Source organism: Gekko japonicus, unplaced genomic scaffold (assembly GCF_001447785.1).
Source record: "Gekko japonicus isolate JY-2015 unplaced genomic scaffold, Gekko_japonicus_V1.1 scaffold2173, whole genome shotgun sequence".
NCBI lineage: Eukaryota > Metazoa > Chordata > Lepidosauria > Squamata > Gekkonidae > Gekko > Gekko japonicus.
Window position 1 is genome coordinate 16,550 of NW_015172070.1, and position 25,649 is coordinate 42,198.

Below are 25,649 nucleotides of genomic sequence, written 5' to 3' on the forward strand. Positions count from 1 at the left end.
GGGGGGGCACCCAGAATGATGAAAATCGCAGCACTGGTAAGGTACAGAAGTTATGCAACAGGTAACAATATAGTTGATTTTTGTCAAGGGAATCTATTCAGGCCTGAGCCAGACACACACACACACACACACGTGGCAGGTAGGTTCTTCTTGTGAGACACGGGCATCAGGGTTTACCTGTTGAAGAACTACGGCATCTTCAATCAGTGTTGCATCTTGCAGGACGAGGGCACCAACAGAAAGCAACAGCTTCAGGGTGAGAGACCCACCTGCTTATCTTAGACACGCCACTTCCGCAGTGTTGGTTTGCACAGAGTTCCTATCAGTCTCTTCCCTCAAAGTGCCTGGCTGGCCGGGGCTAGAGAGATGGAAGGCTGGAATAGAGAGACCCTGGGCCCGATCCAGCACAAGTGCCTGATTATGCCACACACTTTGGGTATGCGTAGCCGAACACAGCAAAAGAGCCGCAGGCAAAGAGACGTGGGGGATGCTGAAGCATCCATTCATTGCCGGGCTTAAGCGGCACAGCATGAGCATGCGCTTATGGGATCTTCTGGCTTCTAGGTAAAATATGGAAGGTCTGGAAAATGGGGAAAGGGGGGGGGGGAAGAGACGAAGGAAGAGAAAAACTCTGGGAACCACAGCAGTTCTGGCCAATTAACATTTTTTTTAAAAATTAAGACCACAGAAACAATTCCGCTTTTTTTAAAAAAAAAAACCTTATGAGATATATAAAAATAGTTTTCAGTGGCTCTGGACAAAAAACAACAACAAATAAAAAGAGCAAATGAAAAGAGGAAAGAAGAAAAACGGCTAACAAAGGTGTTTCCTTTCACATGACTGTGCACCCTCTGGAGGTCGTCCTGGGATCCCCCTAAAACAAAAAGGAAAAGGAACCAAGTATGGAAAAGGATCCTGAACGTCAGCTGCTCCCCTGTCTTAGGGGGTAGGCTCAAGGCACTTCTCACTAGGGTAAGGCAGTTGCTAAACCTGAGAGCTGCTCAACCGCTTTTTGCTGTTCTAGCTAAACCCCCCCCATTGAATGGTACAAGCCAGAACCCCATCTGCATGCCAGGACTTAACAGGCCCTGCTGTGTACAGTCTACTGATTCCGTCTGTACTTGAAACGCCAACATTTCTGTTTCTGCCAGGACCTCAGTACAGAATACTGGGCTTGGGGGTGCTCAGCTTAACAAAGTTCACAATAGGCAGAAGCCCTGGTGGAGATGCAGCCTGAGGCTGCACAGGTATACACAGGCGTAGCAAAGAGCTGTGCCCTGAACTTCTCTGATACAGGCCGGGACCAAGAGGCACAGGAAGGCACTGCATAGCAAAGGCAAAAAAGGTAATACCAAATATTAAGGTAGAAATCTGCAATTGCAGGCATACCAAGGCTCATTCCTGTAATACTGGCTGCCTCTGTTAAAGGGGGAAAAGAGACACATGTTTGTCCCCCTTTCCCACCTCCACAGCTGTGGAAATATGTTCTGGGAAACCCAGAACCTTGGCTTTTTAGAGGCTGGTCACCGCAAGGCAGGCAAAAATAGTTTGCACCTTTTGGCATCGGACAAAGAACGCTCAGAGGATGGCCGCTGTTTTGGCCGGGAAGAGCAAAACACCCTTAGTGCTACCTGCTGGTGAAAGAGGTCTTCCTCTCCAAACTCCGCTTCATCTTCTTCCTCGTTCTCACGCAGGACACTGGACTGTGTCAAGCTCCTCACAGCCACTTCCTAAGAATGGGAGAGACACAACTTACGGTGCCATGCAATGACAAGCACACTCAACAAATCTGCAGTGATATGGCAAAAACGTCTGGACTCTCACAAGCTGGCTGACCCAGGAAAACGAAAGGAACTGCGGCATTTAGTTTTTATTCTCTCACACCAAGGTGACATTTTCCAACTACTTCTACGTCTGGAGCCCCTCCATAAGGATCAGATTCAACAGGAAAACTTTCTTCATTATTCTGGACACAGCAGTGGAGTAAGGCTAGATCTTACACAAGCAGGTTCTAGTTAGAGCCAATAGTTTTCAGAACAAGGAAGATAACACACCTTAAACTAGTGATCAGAAGCTATAGACGATGGTTTCAGATTGGCAGGAGGACTCTCTCTGGCCCTGCCCCAACAGTACCAGCTTGCCTCCCCTTCCCCTCTTTCTCTGCCTCATCCCAACTCCGACTCCCAAACCTGCATCGTACTTGACCATCCCCAAGCTGGCTTCTGCCTCAAGTCTCCCAAAACTGTACAGACACTAATTTCTGCAGTTAAGACAAAGGAGTCAAAAAAAAAAAATCTGGACAAACAGCATCACCTGTTGGGAATTTCCACACTTTTACAGCACAGAAGAAAAAAAAACTAAGACAAAATTAGACAAGGGAATGGTTATGGAGCTGCTTTAAGGATACACAGATCCATTCCCTTCTGTTCCTGTTCAGAGACATGTGGACACCCAGAGTTCATCAGCAACTCTGTCGTGTTCGGTCCCCTTTGCTCTCAGGTTGCTTTACTGTATCAACCTACCTCTCCATCAGAGTTCACCAGGTACGTGCGGATGTTAGCTCCGGTGCCCCAGCTCCCCTGGCTTTTCCACACAAGGACCGATGGCGGACTGTGGGCCACTCCAGCATCGGCAGCCCAGATCTAGAAAGGGGGAAAGACAGGCATCTCCCGAGAGTGCTCAACAGGGCGCTCTTTCTGTAGTTTTCCAGAACGACTGCAAAGACCTGCTCTCACTGTCTGGGGCAGGCAACGCCAGTCAAAGCCAGGCCATCTCCCCTTGCTGCAAGGATTAGCCGCTCAGGCCAGAATGCCAAACGCCTTATGAAGACAGGGCTTCTGCAGTCTCTCTCAACTGGGGGGGGGGGGGGTTTTACAAATATAGATCCTATCACCTGCAGGCAAGGTGAGGACCAGGGCTTTCTCCTGAGACTGCTGCAGATTAAGTGGCACTGGAGCTGTGCAGGAACGACCAGGCGCTACACAAAGAGGTTCATGCGACATCAGGCACACAAGACCGAGGGAAACTGGTGTGTGTGCTTGCAAACCCCGTCCCCACTAGCCTAACACAGCAGCGGCCGTGGGTCACATCCCTTCACGTACATGATGAAGAGCGAATCCAAATCAACAGGCACCAAAACGCGCGTCTCAAAGAGTTGTGACTTACCGTGACAGTCTGTCCGGCCCGGAGGACATACTTTGGAGTAAACTTGTAAGCAATCTCTTCCCCGTCTCCAATCCTCCTCTTCAGTCTCCAGTTACCAAGAGACTGGTCCTGACACAGAAGAACACAAGACAAAATGGAATCTCTCAGCAGCAACAGCAGGTGATCCAGAGTTTCATGACTAGCCGTACTTGGCCGGACACCAGGATTCCACCTCACCAGTGCTTTGGCTGGCCTGACGCATCACTGCAGGCTTCAGCAACAGCAAGTGATACATTCCCAAGTTATTCTACTCTCTCTCTCTATCACCAGAGCAAGTGTACCTTGTCGGAGCGGTTCTTCAGCTGAACGTATTTCCCTTCCGGGTCTATGTCCTCGATGCTGATGCTCCCTTTGGCTGAGGCCTGCTGGGACACTTGGAAGGCACTGCTGGAGGTGCTGCTGCTGCTCCCGGTCCCGATCCCACTGGAGCCGCTGCGGGAGAGCTCCTCCGTCTCGATCCGCTTGCGCTTCCCCCGGGAGGAGCGAGCCATGGGAGTGCTGCTGCTGCTGCTGGAGGTGGCCCGGGAACGGGTGATGTGGGACGGAGGGCTAGGAGACAGCTTCAACCTAGGGCGGAAAGGTGGAGACCAAATCGCACACTAGAGACCAGACAACGGCATGGGATTGTCCCCGTGGGTTATGCACAACTGTCCTTTAGGCACTGCTGGGACAGTCGTGCCACAAATATGTTTGGTTTCTGATGCAGTTAAAAAATGCATTTATTGAGGGGCATTCAAGTCACGCTTCTTGACACGATCTTAGCTCCAGGAGCAGATAGGGTTTGGTTGGGTTCGGGCAAGAGATTCAACACACCTTCCTCACAGATACCACATCCAATTCCCTTCTCAAAATGTGACATAACCCCAAAGACATGACACCCCCCATCTTAATGAGAGCCAGTTTGGTGTAGTGGTTAAGTGTGCGGACTCTAATCTGGGAGAACTGGGTTTGATTCCCCACTCCTCCACTTGCACCTGCTGGATGACCTTGAAAAAGAGCAGTTTCTGTCAGAGCTCTCTCAGCCCCACCTACCTCACAGGGTGTCTGTGGTGGGGAGGGGAAGGGAAAGGAGTTTGTAAGCCGCTCTGAGACACCTTTGGGTAGTGAAGGGCGGGGTATAAATCCAATCTCTTCTCTTCTTCTTAATGGGGCCTACTGCAGGTGCCTGGTCCATGAATAGCCCATTTGTCATCCACAAGGGGAAGGGCCGTCTCGGTGGCTGCCCCTGCCCTCTGGAACCAGCTCCCCAAGGAGGTCCGTGCCCTGCAAGTTCTATTAAGGTTCCATAAGCCATGCAAGGCTGCCTTTGTTTGGTGCAGCATTTAATAAACTAAGAGAATGGGTGAGCTGGCTGGCTGTCCGGATAGGTTCCAGAGCTGATGACCGGTTGAATTTTAATTAGAAACTGTTTTATGGTATTGATTTGCATTTACTGGTTTTATTATCTACTGCCTATACTGTGAACTGCTCCTGAGTCCTCTGTTGAGGAAAGGGTGCGGGCTATAAAATAAATAAAAGCTCCAATTCTACAACACACAGCCTATCAGAGCCTTTTCTGAGAATTCAAATGTGATTGATTCTAACATTTGCTGTTGGTTTACTCTGTTTTAAACATTTTGTACAAAATTTTGTCTCGTTTAAAAGCCCACATGCGGTATAGACAGGCCGGTTAATAAATGGAATGGAAAACAAGGTGATCTCAGTAGAGGGGCAAATGTCACAAACAGAGGGCAGTTTTAAAGAAAGATCAAGTCAAAAGACTAAGCAAATCTAACTCTAACCAAATCTGCTCAGAAGATGTTACATCAATCCTGCTTCACCTATCAAGAGTTGGGAGTGATCCTCACTGAAGAGACTAATTATTTTTGACTGGAATTTGTTTGATGCTGGCGTCTCTTTGTAATATTCCCCTGCACCTTCACTTTCAGATTTTAATAGAAGTACACTGGCCTGATGAATAAACAGATCACACATCTGATGAAGTGGGGCTCTGGCTCAGGAAAGCTTTTTGCAAAATAAGTTTTGTTACTTTTCAAATGCCACTGGAATTTTGCTGCTGCAGACTAACACAGCTATCCATCTGCCTGTGCCTGCGTAACTTAACAAAGGAGGGCTCTGTGTGTAAGGTCATCTCTACAGCACTTTTAGTATACTGCGTGTCCATAAGCATTGTTTGATTCATGGACGGGCAAGAGCATCCACCTGTCTGAGCAGCCATTCTCAGGGAGGGAGGGAAGACTGCCTTGCCCACCCACCCCCACGAAGCCACAAGGCAAGGTCTAGCCATAACTTGCATTAACAAGCAATGCGCCCCCCCACACACACTTGTGGCTGCATTTTCAACTTTTGGACTCCCTTTAGCTACTGCTGAGCAAAAATATAAGACTGTCAAGGCTGAACCAACAGATCCCAAAAACTCTCTGAAGAGGTTGTTGCCAGGCTGACTGGGGGGGAAAATCCCTCAGTGGGGCTCCTCCCTACCTCTCCTCTTCTCCTTCCAGGAGCTTCCGGTAAGCACTGATCTCCATGTCCAGGGCCAGCTTGACGTCCAAGAGCTCCTGGTACTCCAAGAGCTGCTGCTGCATCTGGTCCCGCATTTCCATCATCTCTCTCTCCTTGGCATCCAGCATCTTCCTGAACTTCTCGCGCTCGTTGGCCATCAGCTCTTCCAGCTCCCGGATCCGTTCTTCTGCAGCATTAGCCTGCCCCAGGGGAAGAGGAGGAGAGAGCTCAATGAGAGGAGCTTGAGACCGGGGCCTAGGAAGGGCGAGTCCTGGACGGGACAGGCAGAACTAGCCTAAATTTTTACAGCAAGAGGCTTGGCGTTCAGAGCTCCATGGACTATGGGGGGAGGAGAAACGCGAGTGACTCAGCAGTCTGATGTAGAGCATCGGTGTGCGCATCTCTTGCAGAATTGTCAAGTGGTAAGACAGAAAAGGCATGCACAAAGGTTTTTTTTTTTTTTTTGAACACTCCAACAACAGTAGTGGGAAAACTCTGAGTAGCATGATCTGAGACCCTCCCTCTAATCTGGGGGAGCACTGGGATCATTACACAGTTATGGCTAAGATGTTATTATGGTCAGTTATGAAGAAGTTATGGACTTCCACAGCGTCCTGACCCTCCATTCTTCTGGACTTACCGTGGGACATGGAAGGGTAGAGGGTAGAGGAAGCAGGGCAGGGGGTAGAGGCTGTTACAGAAGCCGCTGGGCAGAAAGAAAGGTCTGTCTGTTTCCCCCTCACCTGCTTTTGCAGCCCGGAAAGCTGGTAGCTGAGAGAATCTATCCTCACGCGAGCCTCCTTCAGTTCTTCCCGTGCGGCGCTGGCAGCCTTGTCGTTTTGATCGGAGGAGAGCTTGGCATTCTCCAGCTGGAACGACGAGGACAACCAAAAAACCCCACAAGATTACTACCTGTCTACAGCCTCTAAAGAGGGGCAGAATAAATCTAAACGGGCCCCTAAAAAGGGAGGGCTCCCAAGTGTGGGTTGGGATTGAAGCAGATACATGGACACCCAAGAAGCTGTCTTATTCTGAATCAGACGCTCGGCTGGTCTATCAGGGTCAGCACTGTCCATTCAGACTGGCAGGAGCTCTCCAGGGCCTCAGGTCCAGGTCTTTCACATCATGTACGGCCTGGTCCTTTCCACTGGACATGCTGAGGATAGAGGCTGGGACCTTCTGTGTGCCAAGCAGATGCTCTACCAATGAGCCGCCTGCCCCAGAATGTGTTCACTCTGACCGGACTCCTAGTTCTGAACGACTGTCCTGCTCCCAGCAAGCACACTTCCAGGTGCACCCCTCTTGTTACTCTCCAGAGGATCCAAGGGGCTCCAAGATCTCCTCTTCCAGCAGCCCCGACAGAAAGCCGAGTGAGGCCAGGCCTGGGAGCTGCTACCTGGTTGTGGGCAGACGTGGTCAAGGCTTCCCTTGCCATTAGCGTTCAGCCAGGACTTAATGTCTGCAGTGCTTCTCCTGGGGAGAGCCACCTCTGCTGCCCAGGCTATTTTCCCTGGGCTGTGTGTCCACACTGCAGGGGCCAGGGGCGGAAGCCGGCGGGAAGGTTGGCAAGGCTAACATCTCAGAACTAGGAGGAGGAGGAGATTGGATTTATACCCCGCCCTTCACTACCCAAGGGAGTCTCAGAGCGGCTTACAAATTCCTTTCCCTTCCCCTCCCCACAACAGACACCCTGTGAGGCTGAGAGCGCTCTGACAGAACCTGTTCTTTTCCAAGAACAACTGTGCCAGAACTATGGCTTGTCATCCAGCAGGTGCAAGTGGAGGAGTGGGGAATCAAACCCAGTTCTCCCAGATTAGAGTCCGCGCACTTAACCACCACACCAAACTGGCTCTTGAGTGCTGAGAGTGCTTAAATCGTCCCCAAATCTCTTCGTTCCTGGGGGGAACAAGCAAGAGGATTTCTGAGCCATGAAGAAAACTCTGTGGAAGTACCAAACCTGGCAGGCAGGCAGATCAAATGGGCCAAGACACATCCAAGACCGCACTGGCCTGCACTTTTCCCATTCATGGTGCAAACAGCCTCCCAAGGAGCCATATTTTACAGCTGAAAGACTGACCTCTCTGAGGCGTCAACGGAATGGGAGGGAGGCTGGGCTCTTGGGAGGGGGATCCTGTGCCTGCAGCTCATTTGGACGACTCACCTTGGCCTGGTAGGTCTGCTCCAACTCCAGCTTGTAGAGCCGGACCTGCTCGTCATGCTGGCTGCGCAAGTCCTCCAGGGCCTGGGCCATCTTGGACTGGTACTCATGCTGGTGGCCGCTGTCTACTTCCACCAGCTGGCGCTCGTGCCACTTCCGGGTCTCCCTCACTTCCTGTACGAAACCAATTCAGTCACAGTCCCCAGTTAAGGCGGCTCGAAAAGACAAGCATGGAAATATGGCTGGACTCCAAAGTGGGGTGACAGAACCAAGCCAAGGACTGGCACAAGGGCATTTTAAGGGGACATGGGGGGGTCACCCCTTCTAAAGCTGGAATGCCAGTGTGTGCTTCCTTGCGTATTAGGACTGAATGGCCTGTCCTGAAAATTCAGCTTAAATATTTCCCTCCGAGAAGCTCAACCCCAACTTGAAACCCAATCCCAAGGGACTGTGGAACATCCACTCCTCTCCCTACCCGCTCCAATTTCATTCAACACAGCAGGCTGGGTGACAACCAAACCGAAGTCTCTCAGTGGCTGCGTAGCCCCCATTCTTCCTCATGTCAATGCAGGCCCCACAACGGGGACCCTCCATGCCCTGCTTGTGACTCTGGAAACCCCACCTGCCAAGGTGCCACGGAATAACCTGTTGGAAATACGTGTGTTGCAGGGTCTAAAATTCAGTCATTATAGGGTTAATGTGTGTTTACCTCGTGTGCTATTGTTTAGACTGACCTGGAAGGGAACCCTGCACAGAGCCAATGGAGAGAAAGCCTGGGAAACGGAAGCGTATTTACTAACAATCATTGGTTAATACATTCAGGTATCTAGGGGTCAAGAAGAAGAAGAATCTCCATTGTTGTAGACTGTGTGGTCAAAGTGTAAAGATGTAGTCTTAGGTATCTCTTTGTTTTGTAGATTTCCTGTGAACCCTTCCCTTAGAAATAAAGATTTTTACATAGAAGAAAATGCCTCCTCTCCAGTGAAACAAAGACCCATTGCAATCTCTGAATATTTAACTATTTTTACCCATTTTTACAACATAACCCCCCCCCCAAGATGGGATCAGCCCACCTCCTCAAAAATGCTCTTCCTGAAGTCAAGCTCCTCCTGCAGACTCTGGCAGCGATTCTCCAGGTCCACCCTCATCAGCGTCTCCTTCTCCAGCTGCTTCTTGGCCACCGCATGGGCATCTTCAGACTGGGTGGGAAGAGGTCAGAGTCAGAGAGGATTCCGCTTGTGTGACACACACACAGAAACACCAGGAATTTCATCAGCAAGCCAACTGTTTTTATCCTGACTCGAGCTGCATCTCTCTCCAAGCGCTGAGATTCCATCTGTTAAGTTCATCAGAATGGGCACACCCAGACAGCAGAACCATTCCCAGGAACCACGCCAGGCACCTGCACTTCAGGGGTGTCACATAAAGCTAAGTGCCTGTCAGTTCTGATGAGACAAAAGACAATATGCTCTATAGCTCCTTCCCACTCCAGACTCTGTCCCCATCTCAGTCTTCCCAATCCACTGTGTACTGTGATATAGTAAAAACTGAAATATTTTGATTTTTTAAGTATGGGGTTTTTTATTTACTCATTCTTAACTGCAAGAAGCCCTAATTAAGTAGTGACCTTGCCATGCATGTTTCTCAAATCCCTAGGCTGCTAGAGGCTGCAAGTGTAATGGAATAATAACTGTACAATTAAGCCCTATTAGTACAGTTCCTGTACACAGAGATCAATCTCAGCAAAAGCACTGAGCTAATCCTAGCCCTCCCAACTTTCACCTACTGGAAGACTCCCAAAATCTCTCCCCATAAGCTATTCTCAACCACCCCTTTTTATAACAAGCAGCTTGATTTTCACACACACACACACACACACACACACACACACACACACACACACACCATATATAATAAGATGGCTTGAAACACAGGGGAAAGAATTCAAGCCCACCTGAAAAGGTACATCACATATGCCAACTTGAACTTACACACAAGATGTACTGGAGCTTAAAGGACTTTTGATTTTTGTGCATTCATGTATATAAAAAGCCAACATCAACCAGCTAGAGAATATGGGTACTCAGCACATGTAGTCCCTAAATTGGGCAATTACACAGCATTACGGCCAGAAGGTGCACAAAAGCAGGGCAGGCTTTCTCCAGGTACCACTGGGGATTGCAGGTGCATGCAGCACTTTTTTATATTATGCATTGCTGCTTGTCATTACTGCTCAAACTTGTGCCTACACACAAGCCTTGCAAGCAGCCCTCTAACCCAGGTATGTCCAACAGGTAGATCACGATCTACCAGTAGATCACGGAGGGGTCAGAGGTAGATCACCAGCCCCACTTGGTCTCCTGGTTTAGGTAAAAAATGTTTGCAGTTCTTTCTGGATCTTCGTCTCTCTGTTTTGTTTTTGCTTATTTTGCTTACCAGTAAATGACAGAAGGTGCATTATAAATGGGGGGGTGGGGGACCGAACCCAACTTTAGTGGGTTAAAATCTAATTTGAAACTAATTTGAAACTTTATTTTCATGGTGGTAGATCACCAGCACTTTTGGCTGGAAAAAACAGATCACTACCTGTTCGAAGTTGGACATGCCTGCTCTAACCCATTACTGTAATTTCCAGTGCCAAAGATCACCTTCTAAGACTATTCTGCATGCTTTAATAATGCCTCAGTGTATGAAGAGCTGCAAACTGCTACGGGGTGAGGGGTCTGTCCGTAAAAAACACACACACACTCAAATTATGTATGGATGAAAACCAGAGGAAAAAATATTCCCCCTAAATAAGTGAGGAATCCATGGTACACTAGCACCATCTACTGGCCATCAGTGAAAGCATCAAAATGTATTTAAAGGTGAATTTTCCACAAAAATTTACAGGCTACTTTTCAACAATTCCATTTTTTGGGGGGGGGGGGCTCCATCAAAAAAAGAACAGAAATGCAATAACCAATCCTACAGCAGCAAATGGTTCTAAGTCTGCACAATCAGGACCCAAAGAGATATAACGTGAAAAGTACATTCGACTCTGACCCAGACAGAGAAGGGCTACCCCCCCACGAGAATGCCAAGCCAAAGAAAGAGCTAGCCCACATAAACTCCCCCGAACGTGAGCCCCACATCTCATCTGAGCGCTCTGAAACAGCATCACAGGGAGAAGGAGCACTATGAATCCCAGTCAAGACTGGGCCACATGCTGGGCTGAAGCTTCTGCCCTTTCCCAGAAGAGGTGTCGGCGAGACACGGATGCTCAAGTAGGAAAGCTATATGCCTTGGCTTCATGCAATCCCAAGGACTCAACTTTAAACCTAACAGCAATAAACTGGTTGCATGTTTCCTGAAAACCTCCCCTGAATTCTGCATTGTAAATCCAACACGCTAGCCTGCCAAGAGAACACCAGTTCTGTTTTCTAAACGACCTAAATGAGAAAACTGTAACGCTTCCGGAACCATGAACAGGGATTCTGGTGATTTTCATCCTGCAAAAAAACAGGTGCATTTCATCATGGCCGTACATGTTACGCCTCCGACACAGGTTCTACACTAAGCCTAACTAGATGAAGGAACAAGGCAACTCCATTACTGACAGGAAAAATGCAGCGCAGTAGAATCCAGCAGCTAAAGAGCAGTAAGCACAACCTTCCTCCCCACAAGCACTGTATCTAGCCTATTAAAACTGTCCTTTCCAAACCTAACCAGTGCCCCAGCATTTCCCTGAGTCACATCACCCACCACGATCAAAGCCTCTGCCAGCACCATTGTCGTTTTACCTTAGCCAGCTGGGAACGCAGATCTGCCACCTCTGCCTCCAGGTTGCGCTTCTCAGTCAGGGTGGCCGTGAGCTCCGCTTCGCTTCTATGGAAGAGGACTTCGAGCTCTTTGATGCGACCCTGAGACGTGGACCACTCGCCATCCTTCTTTTTATAGCTAGGGAAACCGACAAGAGGGAAATCAGCATCTATCTTCTCTATCAGTGGCCTGGTAACAAACACCCCTGGGGTCTTGGGTAGATGCAGCTTCGAGCCACCAGCTGTCACACAGAGGCAAACGGTCACACCCATGCAAACACCCAGAAAGCAGGACTACTGTGTGTTCCTATTATCCATGGAATGAAGGGTTTCTCTCACAGCAGCAGATCAGATTATACAGCCCATGTTTTGCAAGCAAAGGCTTCGTTTACTTATGAACAAACCAGACCACCTTACCACATTTGACTGTTCTCATGGCCAAACACGTTTTTGTTTGTTGTTTTTGAGGAGAAACACACTCCCACCCAAGAATTCATCCCAATGTTTCTGTTATTGTGAGTGTTCTCTGTCCACAGAGTTATGAGGCCTGCTGCAGAATGACAGGTGGCAGAAGGCTGGAGATCGTAGCCCTCCTGCTCCCAGCACAAAGCACTCAAGCTCTTAGTTATGCTAACACGGATTACCTCATTCCCTGCCAGTACGTCACACCTACAGCCAAAAGCTGGAGAGGCTAAAGTGACAGGAAGGTCATCCAGAAAACGTGTGCTCGTTTATCCATTTATTGAACTTCCTTATATTTTGAATGCTCTAAGTCTGATCTCTGGAAAGACACCACCCATATTTAACCTTGCTGTCTCAAGTGTGGTACTGCAGGGTGGGCAGCAGAGCAACTCTCCACCCTGGAGCACGGTAGCGCTAAAGTGTGAAGTTGTGACAGACGGCCCCCCCACACTTGTACACAGAAGGGAGGTGGGAGGCACAGTAACTAGGCGGGTCCCCTAAACGGCAACACAGGGACAGAGCACTAAATGTATGACTCCATCTGGCAGGAGATGCTCCTAAGAGCCGTAGATGGAAACTGGAGGTTACCCAGGGCACCCCAGGGGAGTTACCGGAAGGGGTGCTTCACCAAGTGGAGACTTGGGGCAGCAGCGGGGTTCTTCTGACCTTCTGGGGGAGGAGGAATAAAGAAGGGCTCGACAGCCCACTCCTTCAGTTCTATTTAGAAGAATGATACGCTGCCTTTCTAGAGACTTGCTGGAGGAGACCCACAAGTAAAAACAATGAGAAAAATCATAAAACAATTTATGAGTATTTAAAGCAAGCCATTAAAAGAAGCTAGGAGCATGAAAGCAGCATAAAGTGATACTCTGAACAGTCTTTGGGCTAGAAGCAGACCATGGAAACAGCTAACAAGACAGAAACTCACAGTTCTGGGTAAAAAAAAAGTTTTGATCTGGTGACTAAAGTTTTGATCTGGCAATAAAGTGAGCGCCAGGAGGAAGAGGGCATTCCAAAAGGAAGGTGTCACCACCACTATAAAAGCCCTGACTCTAGTTGAGAGCTGCCTCATCTCTGCAGATGTGGAGTATGAAGAGAGCACGGATTAAGATGCGCTGGAGGAAATGGTCCTTTCAGACAAGAGGCTTCATACTGAAGTCCTCACAGCCCTTTGATGGGTTCAGTTGACTCAGACTACAGCTAACAAAGGCACCAGAACAGTCCAGAAATGAAGATCTTCAGATCCAGCAATGGTGCAAAGGACAACGTAGCTGCCGAGAGATACAGGCAACCAGGGTCCCCACAGTAGAGAGTCAGATTTCAAACAGTGAAACCCAGTGGAGGTTGAAGGGTTAAGAACCTTTCCCTCCACAAGTTGCGGGAGCCTGCAACAGTTAATTTATCTACTGATCCTCCTCTCCTCTGTTGCGGGTGACTGTTGCCAAATCCCTGATGAAGAATATAGGGTGGGGCCTGGTACTGTCATACATTTCACAGCGCTGCCTGCTTAATCCAACCAAGATCAATCCTGGGCCATGTAACCGAGTTGTGTACCCCTGCTACAGAGGAAGGGCTGCTGCTCTGCAAAGCTAAAACTGTCCTGGGGGGGGGTGTATCTCTGCCCCTTAGTTGCCAGCTGATCCATGCACATGCCAGCTGGGCCCCTGCTGGGTAGGAATGCAAAACCAAGGCAATGAGTCCTCCCTGGCCCTTTTCCAGCAGCTCTTCTGTGCTTCCTATCACGTATGGTATCACCCCAGACAAGGAGGACAGACTGTGGTCTGAGAGGATAGTATTTCAGAGTACCTGGAACAGTAACTAAATGGCCAATGCAAACTGCTGGAAGGCTACTGACCTGAGCCCGCCACCAGCACTGACTGTGACATTCTAGTTGCTGCTGACAGTGGCGGAATTTTTCCAAACAGAGTTTAAATTTGTGCTTGAGAGGACAAGGAAAAAGAAGTGAACATAGTGGCAGCAAGAGTGCAGCACTGGCACTGGGACGGGGGGAATGGCCAGGGCCTGGGGGAGGAAAGTGCCATTGAGGGATGATTTGTCAGTAAAAATCCTACTCAACCCAGCACCTGTACGATTTGCAAGCCACATTTAACATCATTTGAAGTTACTTAGGGGCTCAAAGAGTTAATCCCTGGTTTTCATTTCAGGGAAAACACTGCCCAACTTTGCAACAGTTTAGATAGCCAGAGTCTTAAACAGTTACAATCATCCCAGATCTTTGGTTGCAAATTCCTTTGAAGGAAGGTCCTGCAAGGTGAGAGAATTCTGAAATTCAGCCTTGATTGATCATGTTCAAGGACAAAACACGAAAGGGCGCACATGCTAAAACCAGATTTTTTTAAAAAAGCTTTTTGGAAACACGGCTCCTCTGGCATAAGCACCACGCAGATCCAGGCCGTGCAAGGCAGAGGGCAGAATATTTGGCATATTTCATATCAGTCTGCAAAATTAAATCCTCGGTATGCTAACTATGTCCTGACCTGGATAGCCCAGACTGGCCTGATCTTGTCCGATCTCACTAGCTAAACGGGGGCCAGCCCTGGTTAGTATTTGGATGGGAGCCCACCATGAAATCCCAGGGCTGCTAGGAAGAGGCTAGGGAAAGTTGAAGGCAGCAGGACAAGGGGAAGACCCAACGTGAGGTGGATTATAAAGAAAGCCACGACCCCCTCAGTTTGCAAGCCCCAAGCAAGGCTGTTAGCGATAGGATGTTTGGGAGGACATTAATCCATGGGGCCGCACCATATGTCAGAAGCGACCTGACGGCACTTTACACAGGCAAAGGCAGGCAGTGGCAAACCACCTCTGAACATCTCTTGCCTTGAAAACCCCATCAAGGGTCACTATAAGTCAGCTGTGACTTGCCAGCCAAAAGGGGGGGGGGTGAGCTAGCTATCTGGCAGGCAGTAGAAAAACGTACTGCACATTCAGACACAGCAGCAAGCCACCAAGTGCAAATGTATTAAACAGGACATCTCCGCTTTTAAAGAAACAAGGTGTCACAAACAGTGCCTGCAGCCCGAGCAGGCTGTCAAGAGCCACTTATCCGGAAAAACATCTTAACAGTCAGCGTGAATGCTCCTGGAAAAGAACAGGAAGGTAGGACTGAAGCAGTCTAAATGGATACAGTCGTTTGACGCTTGGCATCGCTGCTTGGAGGGGGGGTGTCCCCACTTATCTCCTGTGTCTTGCAAGGCTCTAGCTTCCAAGCAAGCTGTGGAGGCAAACTGAAGAGATCATAGCAACGCCAGCTTTATAACACGTATTTTGCACACAGACAACCAACGTGAGAATCAGTGCTAAGCCTATTTTCACATAAATATAATGGTATTTGGATGGGAGACCTCCAAGGAATGCCAGGGTAACGCAAAACCACTGCTGAACGTTTCTTGCTTTGAAAACCCAACAGGGTCGCAATAAGTCAGCTGTGACTTGATGGCAAAGCACGCACATGGAAAGATAATAATGGGAAGCCAGCACAGTGCTTATGAATAAGGAAGCTGAAGGTAAGTCTACATGCAAACGTGTGGAACAAAAACACTAACAGATGAGGAAACAGGGTGCTCCTAACAGCCAGACTGCTTAACTTCAGCTTCAGATTACTCATATAAATCAGCCCTCAGACTAGCTTTCCGCTTCAGATTACTCATATAAATCAGCCCTCAATGTAACGCTCTAGCAACAAGATGCCGCCAGCAAGAAATACTGATCAATACTTTAAAGACGACAAGGGTCATAAATGATATGAAATTGGGAGCAAGCAGGATACTGGCAAAGTTTGTGAATGATGCCAAATTATTCACAGTGCGGAAAACCAAAGAAGATGGTGAAGAACTTCAGGAGGATCTCTTTCAATTGGGTTGACTGGGGACAAATGAAGATCTCTGTAGGTAAGTGTAATGTGATGCCCCTTTGACAAAAAAACTCTTGACTTTAAATATATGGTGATGGGGTCTGAACAGGCCAAGAAGATCTTGAGGGTGAAGTGGACAGCTCAATGAAAACGGTGACTCAGTGATGAAAAATACAAACGCCATGCTGGGGATTATTAGAAAAGGAGTGAAGATGAAACGGCCAATACTGAAATGCCCTTGTATAGATTTATGATGTAGCCTCATTTGGAATACTGTGTAAAGTGCTGATTGCTGTATCAAAAAAGATATTGCAGAACTAGGAAAAAAAATGAGAAAAAGGGAAGCAAGATGATTCATAAGCTAGGACACCCTTCCTTTGAAGGCTTTTCAATTTACGGGGGGAAGGGGATGAAGGCAGGCAGGGGAGGGGGAGATAACATGACTAAGATGTTGATGAAATTAAATATGTGATACAGGAAGTGGACAGAGAGAACAAAAATCTTCCTCTTTCATCATATTAGAACACGGGGGCACCCAATGAAGTTGATGGGCAATAAAGACAGGATAGGGGGGGGAAAGGACTCATTCATTTAACAAGGAATTAAACTGTGAAATTCCCTGCCAGTGGTTGTAATGATGGCCACGAACACAGACGGGATTTAAATGGGGATTGGACAGGTTCACGGAAATGAAGGTCCATCAGTGGTTACTAGCTAAGATGATTAAAGAGAACTTTCACGCCCAGAGGCAGTAAAGCTCCTCTGAAAATCAGTGCCAGAGGGCACCACCAGGAGAACCACTCAACCTCTGTGCCCTGTTTCTTAGCTTTCTGACAACTGGCTCGCCACTGCAGAATGCTGGACTAGATGGACTTCTGGCTGAGTGACATGGGCACTTCTCCTGTTCTCAGGAACCGAAAGACACAGCTCTGTGCCCAGGAACTCAGAACCGGGCTATATGAACACCTGCTCTTTGAAAGGAGGGAATCTGATTCCAGGCGGCTATATGAACTCCTGCTCTTTGAAAGGAGGGAATCTGATTCCAGCCCCTTCCTGCGAGGTGACAGGGCTCCATTTTGCCATGATGTGGATGAATGTGAGAGGAGTTCACCGAACAACTTGAAGACATCCTAAGAGTACCCTTGCGGACCCCCCCAGGCATCCCCAGACCACAGAACCCAAATCCCTTTTGTACAGCTGGTTTATACAGGTCATCAGCAGGTTACTGCTGCATTCTGAAACGAAACTGCACCGATTATTCCCCCTTACCTCTTATTGAGTTCATCAAGCTCTGATCTCAGTTTTCCTATTTCAATCTGGAGCTTTGCCCTCTCTCTTGCCGTCTCATCCAGAACTCTACGGGCATCTGCCAACTCCGACTCATAGAGGGCCTTGATCCCAGTCACCTGCGTTTGTAAAAGCAAGAATCAACTGTCAGAACCAGCAACTTATGAGTCCTGAAGAACCAAGAACCAGCTTGTGTTCTACGGTAAGGTACTACTCGGCATGCAAAGTGGTAGGCGGGAGAGGTAGTTTCCTGATTCCGAAGAGCAGCACTGGGGTGGGGGTTTTCAGGACCCATCTACATGACAACTATTTACCAGACCAATGCAGATGGTATAGAGCAGGGGTGTCAAATATGTGGCCCGAGGGCTGGATCAGGCCCCCGGAGGGCTTCTATCAGGCCCGCAGTGGAACTGGCTGTCTTCTGGTTCTTCTTCCAGTTCTGCTGCTGCCGCGTCATCGTAGGTTTGCAGCTTACAGATACACACCTGAACAGCGTACTCAAGATAGCAACAGCACAGACATTTTGATGTAATAATTCAGAGCAAGAGGTGTCAGTTATCAGACACTGTTAAACAAAATATTGCAAGAGTGATAACGTTTTAAGCATGTTTTTATTCTAAGTAAAAAAAAAACCTTTGTGTTTGTGTCCTTTATAAAGTTTATATCTCCGCTACCTGGCATTACATTTTATGACACACATGGTTTGGCCCAACAAGGTCTCATTTATGTCAGATCCGGCCCTCATAACAAATGAGTTCGACACCCCTGGTATAGAGGATATGGCAGATGAGCTCAAGCCTGCCTGACTAATGCAGGAGGGGGGGCTTCAAATCTTCTCTTTTGACTGTTCTTTGGAGACACAACAATTTCCATCATGTGCTCCTAAATGCCTCTCAGTGTTGGCTTTTATGCAAACTGTGAGAGGCTGCCCTTACTCCTCCTGAAGAGATGAGAAGCTAAGCCAAAGCCACCAAGTCAACAGCTAGCAGCATTGTGTAGTGGTTGAAGGGCTGGACGAGGATTTCAGGGACCCAAGCGTGAGAGACCCTACACTGCCACAGAAGCCAGCTGAGTGACCTTGGGCCAGACACTCAATCTGTCTCACCTACTTTACTGGGCTGCTGTCAGCATAAAACAAAGAAGGAAAGAATATTGTTAAGCTGCTTCGGATCCCCATTGGGGAGGAAAGGGGATTATAAATGAAGTAAATAAATAACATGTTAGTACATAATTAATCAACAATAACAACATATGCTCCAAAGGGTTCCACAGTCTTCTGAATTTACTGGCAGGGCTAAGTCACTTCAATGACCCTTATCAGGAAAAAGTCGCTGACAATCCTTGAATAAACATTCTTATCAGTCTTGCTTCCTTTCTTCGCTTTTCCTAAGGCACTTCACATGAATTTTCTCAGAAAACATTGCACCACCACCGGAGAAGCCAGGAATTTCTCGAAGTAACACCAGTTCCCTTGGATCCCCATCTCCCACATAAGAGCACGCATATCTGTTCAAATCGATTCCAGAATTTCCAGTTGAGTCACAGATGTTCATGATGGCACACGCCTGAGCATCCAAAGCAAGCTAAAGTTAGAAAGGGCTGAGCTTTGAGCTAAAATGTGCAACTTGTCACTAAACATCGACCTCTTTACCAGAGTACCAAAAGGAAGCCTATGGAACGACAGGGTTTTTTTTTGTTTTTTTTTAAAGCTGTTATAAGAAAAGCAGGCCAAGTACAGACCAGACAGTGCTGGGAAAATGGATGGAAAGCCTTGTGGGCAAGAATAGTCAAACTGAAGAACAAGCTTTGATGAGCTTACAAAGGAAAGCCTGGCCTCACAGACAACCTTAAATCCTTCAGCATATAAACAGTGTTAGTAGCAGACATTGTAGCAGGGCTAATCTAGCAAACATAATGTGCAATCCGAAACAGAGTTAACCTTCTAATTCCATGGAAGTTAATGGGCTTAGAAGGGTGTAATTCTGTTTAGGATTACACTGGTAACATACTAACATTTTAATACTGATACATATTTAATACTAGTAACTTATGTGATTTTTTTGTGTCCGTAATCCTATGGTACTTTATTTATGTATAGTCTGCCTTTCTCATCTGGACTCAAGGTGGATTACACAGGGTATTGTTTTTACTTGTGCACTGCTAGAAGGAGTTGTCCAGGGAGGCAGCATACAAATTCTGTAAATAAAAATATCAGAATCTTTGAATGGAGGCTCTGAAACTTAGCATCTCTGGATAAGAGGATTCCCTTATGAGGCAGTAACTGGTTAAATGATAAGTAGCAGTGGGGAAGGAGCAAGAGGGCACTGTGTGCAACGAAGGAAAGCGAGCGATGGGCTGTACTGGAATGGATGCTGTTTAGTTAATCCATAAATGAACCTGAGTCAGAAGGGGGAAGGCAAAGCACAATGATTTGTAGAAAAACACCTGATTATTCGGGATGGCGAAATCCCAAGCAGGCTGCAAAGAGCTCCAAAAGGATCAATGTAAGAAAGCATCCAAAAAGATTCAATGTAAGAAAGAGCAGAGGGAAGCACATCAGGGCAAAAAAGAACCCCTTGCTTCACATATAGGCCAACAGCTTTGCTTCTAGACTCATAGACAGCAGCAGTGGCCAAGAGTGCTTCAGTGTAGGTCTTCTTTCAGTATATGAATTTTCCACATAGTGCAGGGGGTTGGACTAGATGATCCTCCTCAAGGGTCCGTTCCAGCTCTGTGTCTCTACTTGTCCCACCAGATTTTTGAGAAAGTAGCTTCTGCTTCCTGGCTTTAGTTGCTGCTTCTGGTTTGTTATATTGGTTTTAATGTTAATTTGAAGAGGTCACAATCTCTACTGTTTCAAATTGCAGGTTGATTTGAAAGCTGCCATTGAAATGCAGCCACACAAATTTGAGCAAATAAATTTGATCCGTTCAGGAAAAATCTCTTCAAGCTGTGCTCTCTGAAAAGGATCATGAATAAACAAACTTGATGATGAGAATTTAGTTAATGCAGGAATTTAAAAAAAGTGTGATTTATTTATAATGATTATTCTGTTAGGTGACCATGGGCTGGCTCCAGACTGCTTCCCATTAACAAAAGGGGTGGGGTAATTTCTACCAATTCCTGCTTCAGACCCCTGAGTTGCCTCTCACGCTGTTCCCTGCCCCCCAGGAGCAGCACTGGTGGCCTTGATGAAGGCAGAAAGGCAGGGTATACATTCTGTAAATAAGTCAGCAGACCGCAGGGGCATTACCTTGTGCCACTGATGAAAGTGCCTTTTGGGAGTGGAATACTTAGTCTGTACCAATGTTCCACCTAAGCTGTGAAGTCTTGTGAGCAAAAATTCTCCTTTGTGAGCTCCTGGCATAAGAACATAAGAGATGCCAATGTTGGATCAGGCCAAAGGCCCATCCAGTCCAACACTCTGTATCCCACAGTGGCCAGAAATACCAGTGCCATCAGGAGGTCCACCAGTGGGGCCAGGACATTAGAAGCCCTCCCACTGTTGACCCCCCCCAAGCACCAAGATGACAAAGCATCACTTGCCCCAGAGTCCCTATCTATACCTTGTGGCTAATAGCCATTGATGGACCTCTGCTCCATATGCTTATCTAATTCCCTTTTGAAGCCGTCCATGCTTGTAGCTGACACCACTTCCTGTGGCAGTGAGTTCCATGTGTTAATCACTCTTTGGGTGAAGAAGTACTTCCTTTTATCCGTTCTAACCCGACCGCTCAGCAATTTCATGGAGTGCCCACGGGTTCTTGTATTGTGAGAAAGGGAGAAAAGTACCTCTTTCTCTACCTGCTCTTTCCCATACATAATCTTATAAACCTCAATCATGTCACCCCTCAGTCGTCGTTTCTCCAAGCTAAAGAGCCCTAAGCGCCTTAACCTTTCCTCATAGGGAAAGTGTTCCAACCACAGCATTAAAGCTGTGAGTGAGCGACTTGGCTACTGCATAAATTAGCTTGCTCTGGAGCCATCCTGCCTGAGCGAAGGCAAAAAATGTGTGAGCTGGAGGCTAAGACACTGTGAGCTAGCTCATCCTAACTCAGCTGAGAGGGAACACTGGTCTGGACCCAATCCCATATTTAGTATAGTGTGAATAGTGTTGGGCACCCCATCTCGGAAAGGAAAAAGCTACAGAAATTGCCACTAAAATGATCCAGGGACTGGAGAATCTTGCCTTCAAGGTAAGGCTGAAGAGTTTGGGAGGAAAAGGCAACTAGGGGGCAAGAGATATCGTAGGTCTATGGCTCAACGACAGAGCATCTGCCTAGCAGGCAGAAGGATCCAGGTTCAATCCCTGGCATCTCCAGTGAAAAGGATCAGGTTGTTACGCGCTCCCAAGCGGCTTCTGGCAACCCTATGAATTATTGACCTCCCAAGCATCCTATTGTTTACAACCTTGCCTGGGTCTTGCAAACTGAAGACCATGGCTTCCTCTATCAGTTGTAGGTGATGTGAAAGACTTCTTCCTGAGAGAGCTATTGCCTGTGTAGATCTATCGAGCGGACCTGACTCAGTATACGGTAGCGTGATGAGTATACAATGCCATTAATAGTGCAGAACTAATAGAAAAACTATTTTACTCACAGTGAAGCTTATTAGAGAAAGAAAATGATGTTCCTTACACAATGCATAATTAACTGATGGAATTAATTATCACAGCATGAGATGTGAACTGTTTGCTTAGGCTATACTTTTTTTTTTTTTTGGAAGGGAAGGATTAGCTAAATTCCTGCAAGAGGTACTTCGCCAGAAGAAGCTGCCCAAGCAGTGTGTGAAAACAGAAAGCTGGACTGGTCTGATCCCATGTAAGGCAATGTGTCCTTTTTTACGACTTTGTTAGCCAGTCCCTCCAACTAAAAATAAACCCTGAATTGTCCACTCACACCACAAGAGTTAGACTCGCAGGAACTGTAAAGTAAGAACTCTTAATTACACCTCATGAATTCTTTATTGACTGGCTTTGCTCCTTCCCTGCTATGACTGCCAGACTAGCACACCGGTTGTGTGTTTCCTTCTGCACTGCAAAGACTATAAGGAAGCTCCCCCCCCCAAGCACAGGACCCCTTGCTGGACTAGGAACCTTCTCAAAAACACATGCTTCAAATGGCCAAAATCCAGCTGCTCCAATTCCCCACAACTTCTCAGCACGAATAGGATTACCACTCCTGGGTGCCACTTTTACATAAGACTGCAAATTCTCCTTTAAGGGCAGTTAGCCCCTGCTCCATTTGCTGTCTGCTGGATGGTTAGGACAACCTCCCGAGAACTGGCGCTTTGGCTGGGAGACCCTCTGAGTTTCCAGCTCCATGCCTCCACCCCAGAGCAAAAAATTCTGTCCCACGCCCTTCCTAATAACCAGTCTACAGAGATAACGGTCATTTCATATTTTCAAACAAGCCGCCTAGATTTTACACCAGGGAGCGCCCGAGACTGGCTGGCTAAGAGCCAAGCTCCATTCACTCTCCTACCGCAAACAACTAGAAACAAATCAGGGCCGGGTGAGTAAAGCAGGGATCTCAGCCGTGCTTCCTGCCAGTTACAACTTATGCATCTCCAAAGATTTGCCTGACAGATAAAATGCCTTTCTTGCACTAAGCTTGTGAGTTTGGCAGCCGTAGCTCCAATGCAGACACACCCTTGGGTGATCTGGAGCGCTCCACCCAGACCATAGCTATTTCAGCAACCCTTATTAGACTTTGTAGAAAGGTATCTTAGCTGCCTTATCACGCAAAGCCCAGGGAATGCATTTCACTGAAATCGGTGGAACTTCACTAAAGTCTGAGGGCAGAGGCCGAATGTCAAGATGCTGCCCCCCCAAAGCACGCTCCAGTTCACAACAATGCCACTGTTTCCAAACAGAAGAGGAGCTGCTATGCTATTTACTCAAAAGTGTGAAACTTAAATGGGATCGCCTCATTTCTCAGGAACTGCATTCTCCTCTGGTTCCAGACAGAAATGAAACAAGGAAGAGCACAGGCACACATAAGTACAAGCAGCAGGCCAGACCCAGAGATACTGGGTCTCAAAATGCAGGGCAGGCATTGGCTGTCTGAAGAGGAACACTACCTCATTTTCTAAGGGGGGGGGGATTTCCCAACTGATGATGTGTCCTCCCCTCTTCCTCCCCAATTGATTCATCAACTTTTTCTAAAGCCCTTCTAGGGACTCTCCACAGATCCTGCAGCGCTGCCCCCAGGAAATGGCATACAACTGAAGAGTCAGGCTAGTCCCACCAGGTTTCTGAGAAGTCACTACTGGCTACAAGGGAGAAACGCAACTTAATCAGCTTGTATTTACTGAGGAGAAATAAGGGCTTTCGGTAGGGGGGCCCAATTAAAGATGGGCATGCACAGCCACGCTTCTGCCTCATCCATGCATACACATCCTTCAGCCAAGCACCCCAAAGTCTTGCATGCGTCTGAGTGGATGATTTATATAGCTCTATGACAGTATCCTGGACTTAGCTTACTAAGTCTGGCAGTTGTTCCAGGTGTGGTGAAGAGGCACAGAATCCCCAAGTGTGGGTAAGCACATTCAGGAATATCAGCCTCTTATGCAATATGTTTGTGTGCGTGGGCAGCCAGGTGGAGACGTTTGTGTTTTTTAGAACAAAGGAGCCCCACCCTAATCCCCTCTTCCTCGGGGAGGTGGAAAGACCTTTTGTCCCAAAGGCAAATGCTCACTAAACTGCGAATGGCTGTTCACTCACAGAACAAAGTTTTGAGTCCAGTGGCACCTTTAAGGCCAACAAAGTTTAATTCTGGGTATACGCTTTTGTGTGCACAACAAACTTTGTTGGTCTTAAAGGTGCCACTGGACTCAAAACTTTGCTCTCCTGCTTCAGACCAACACGCCAGGAATACCCGCCTGAATCTATGTTCACTCACTGGTGCTACTTTACAGAAGTAAAGTCTAATATATGAAGTGGGGCGTACAACAGCACCAGCTAGGGCTGCCAACCTCCAGGTGGTGGCTGGAGATCTTCTGAAATTACAACTGATCTCCAGGTGGACTCTATGGCACTTTAGCCCATTGAAGTGCCTCCCCCCCCAACGCTGACCCTCCTCAGGCTCCACCCTCAAAATCTCCAGGTATTTCCCAACCCAAAGCTGGTAACCCTAGCGCCAGCAAATGCCACTACTAGAAAAGGGCATGTTTCTGTGCCCCCCCTTTCACATTCACAAAACCAAACATAACAACCTTTTCTGGCTCTTACAACCCAGACCCTATTCAAGGGGACATCTCTCACTGGTCTAGGAGCTGGACTGGTGGTTCCCCAAATTCTCCTCCTCCAAAAATTTGGGTCGCACCCCCCCCCCCATAAAAACACGCAAGAGCAGCCCTTGCTGGATCAGGCCAAGAGAATATCCATCCGTATCAGAACACAAGATCAGCAAGAGCCCCAGAGGAGACCCTTGCAGAGTAGATCCAATTGAGAAGGCTCCTCCCGCAAGGAAAACTCCTGGAGAATCCCTGCAGCGGAACCCTGCCCCGCACAAGTACAGAGCCAATCATCCCGCCGATCGGGAAGGAGCAAGCACCTCGTTCTTAATGGGAACCGCTATGAACTTCAATCCCCCCCCCCATACGAGCCTCCATGTGCAGAGACAGTCTACCAGCTAACAGAAGAGGAACAAGTAATAGCCGCTCTTCTCTGGGCAGAGAAACTGCGCGCCTGGAGATTCAGGGAGGGCATTTCTAAGCGGCTCTCTCTCTCTCTCGCTTGTGGACTAGCGCCTCGGCTGCACCACGACAACATCCCCCCCCCCAACCAGCCCTGCCAGGTGGGCACGCGGGCACGCACGCGGTGACCCACCTCGCGCGTGACCACCTCCTCCTTCTCGGAGACGCGCAAGAGCAAGCGGTCGTTCTCGAACTCGAGGGCGCGCACGCGCTCGATGTAGTGGGCCAGGCGGTCGTTGAGCTCTCTCAGGTCCTCTTTCTCCTGCAGCCGCGAGATGCGCGTCGGGGAGAGCGGCGTCGAGGGCAAGGAGCCGGGCGGCAAGCCGGAGCTGCGAGGAGTGCCCGACATGATGACGGCTGTAGCAGCAGCAGCAGCGGCGACGAAGGGCCGCTCATTCAATCCGCCCGGCACTCGGGCAAGTGGGCGGGCGGGAAGGAAAGAGGCACAAAATGGCGGCGACCGTTGGGCGCAAGCGGCGCCGACGCCTTGCGCGGGGCGCCATGGGAAATGGAGTCCGTCCCGCCCCTCCGACGTGCCGACCAATCGAACCCGGCAGAGCGCAAGGGTGTCCATACACACACCCTCTAAAGTACTGGGAAATGTAGTTTTTTCGGAGCATCCACCGCTTTGTGGCCCTGTTGTGTCGGCAGAATCTGAGCCTCTCGC

General features: G+C 48.3%; 1 protein-coding gene across 1 annotated transcript; it reads right to left on the reverse strand.

The window, feature by feature from the left end:
- On the reverse strand, nucleotides 1–25,417 carry LMNB2 (lamin B2). The gene is made up of 12 exons (XM_015420850.1): nucleotides 25,116–25,417; nucleotides 17,267–17,403; nucleotides 11,647–11,803; nucleotides 8,938–9,063; nucleotides 7,868–8,038; nucleotides 6,450–6,575; nucleotides 5,686–5,906; nucleotides 3,486–3,771; nucleotides 3,166–3,273; nucleotides 2,523–2,642; nucleotides 1,632–1,730; nucleotides 1–874 (listed from the first exon to the last, which is right to left on the reverse strand). The coding sequence occupies exons 1-12, from the start codon at nucleotides 25,329–25,331 to the stop codon at nucleotides 833–835; spliced, it is 1,809 nt and encodes a 602-aa protein (XP_015276336.1). The 5' UTR covers nucleotides 25,332–25,417; the 3' UTR covers nucleotides 1–832.
- Between the last annotated feature and the right edge of the window lie 232 nt (nucleotides 25,418–25,649).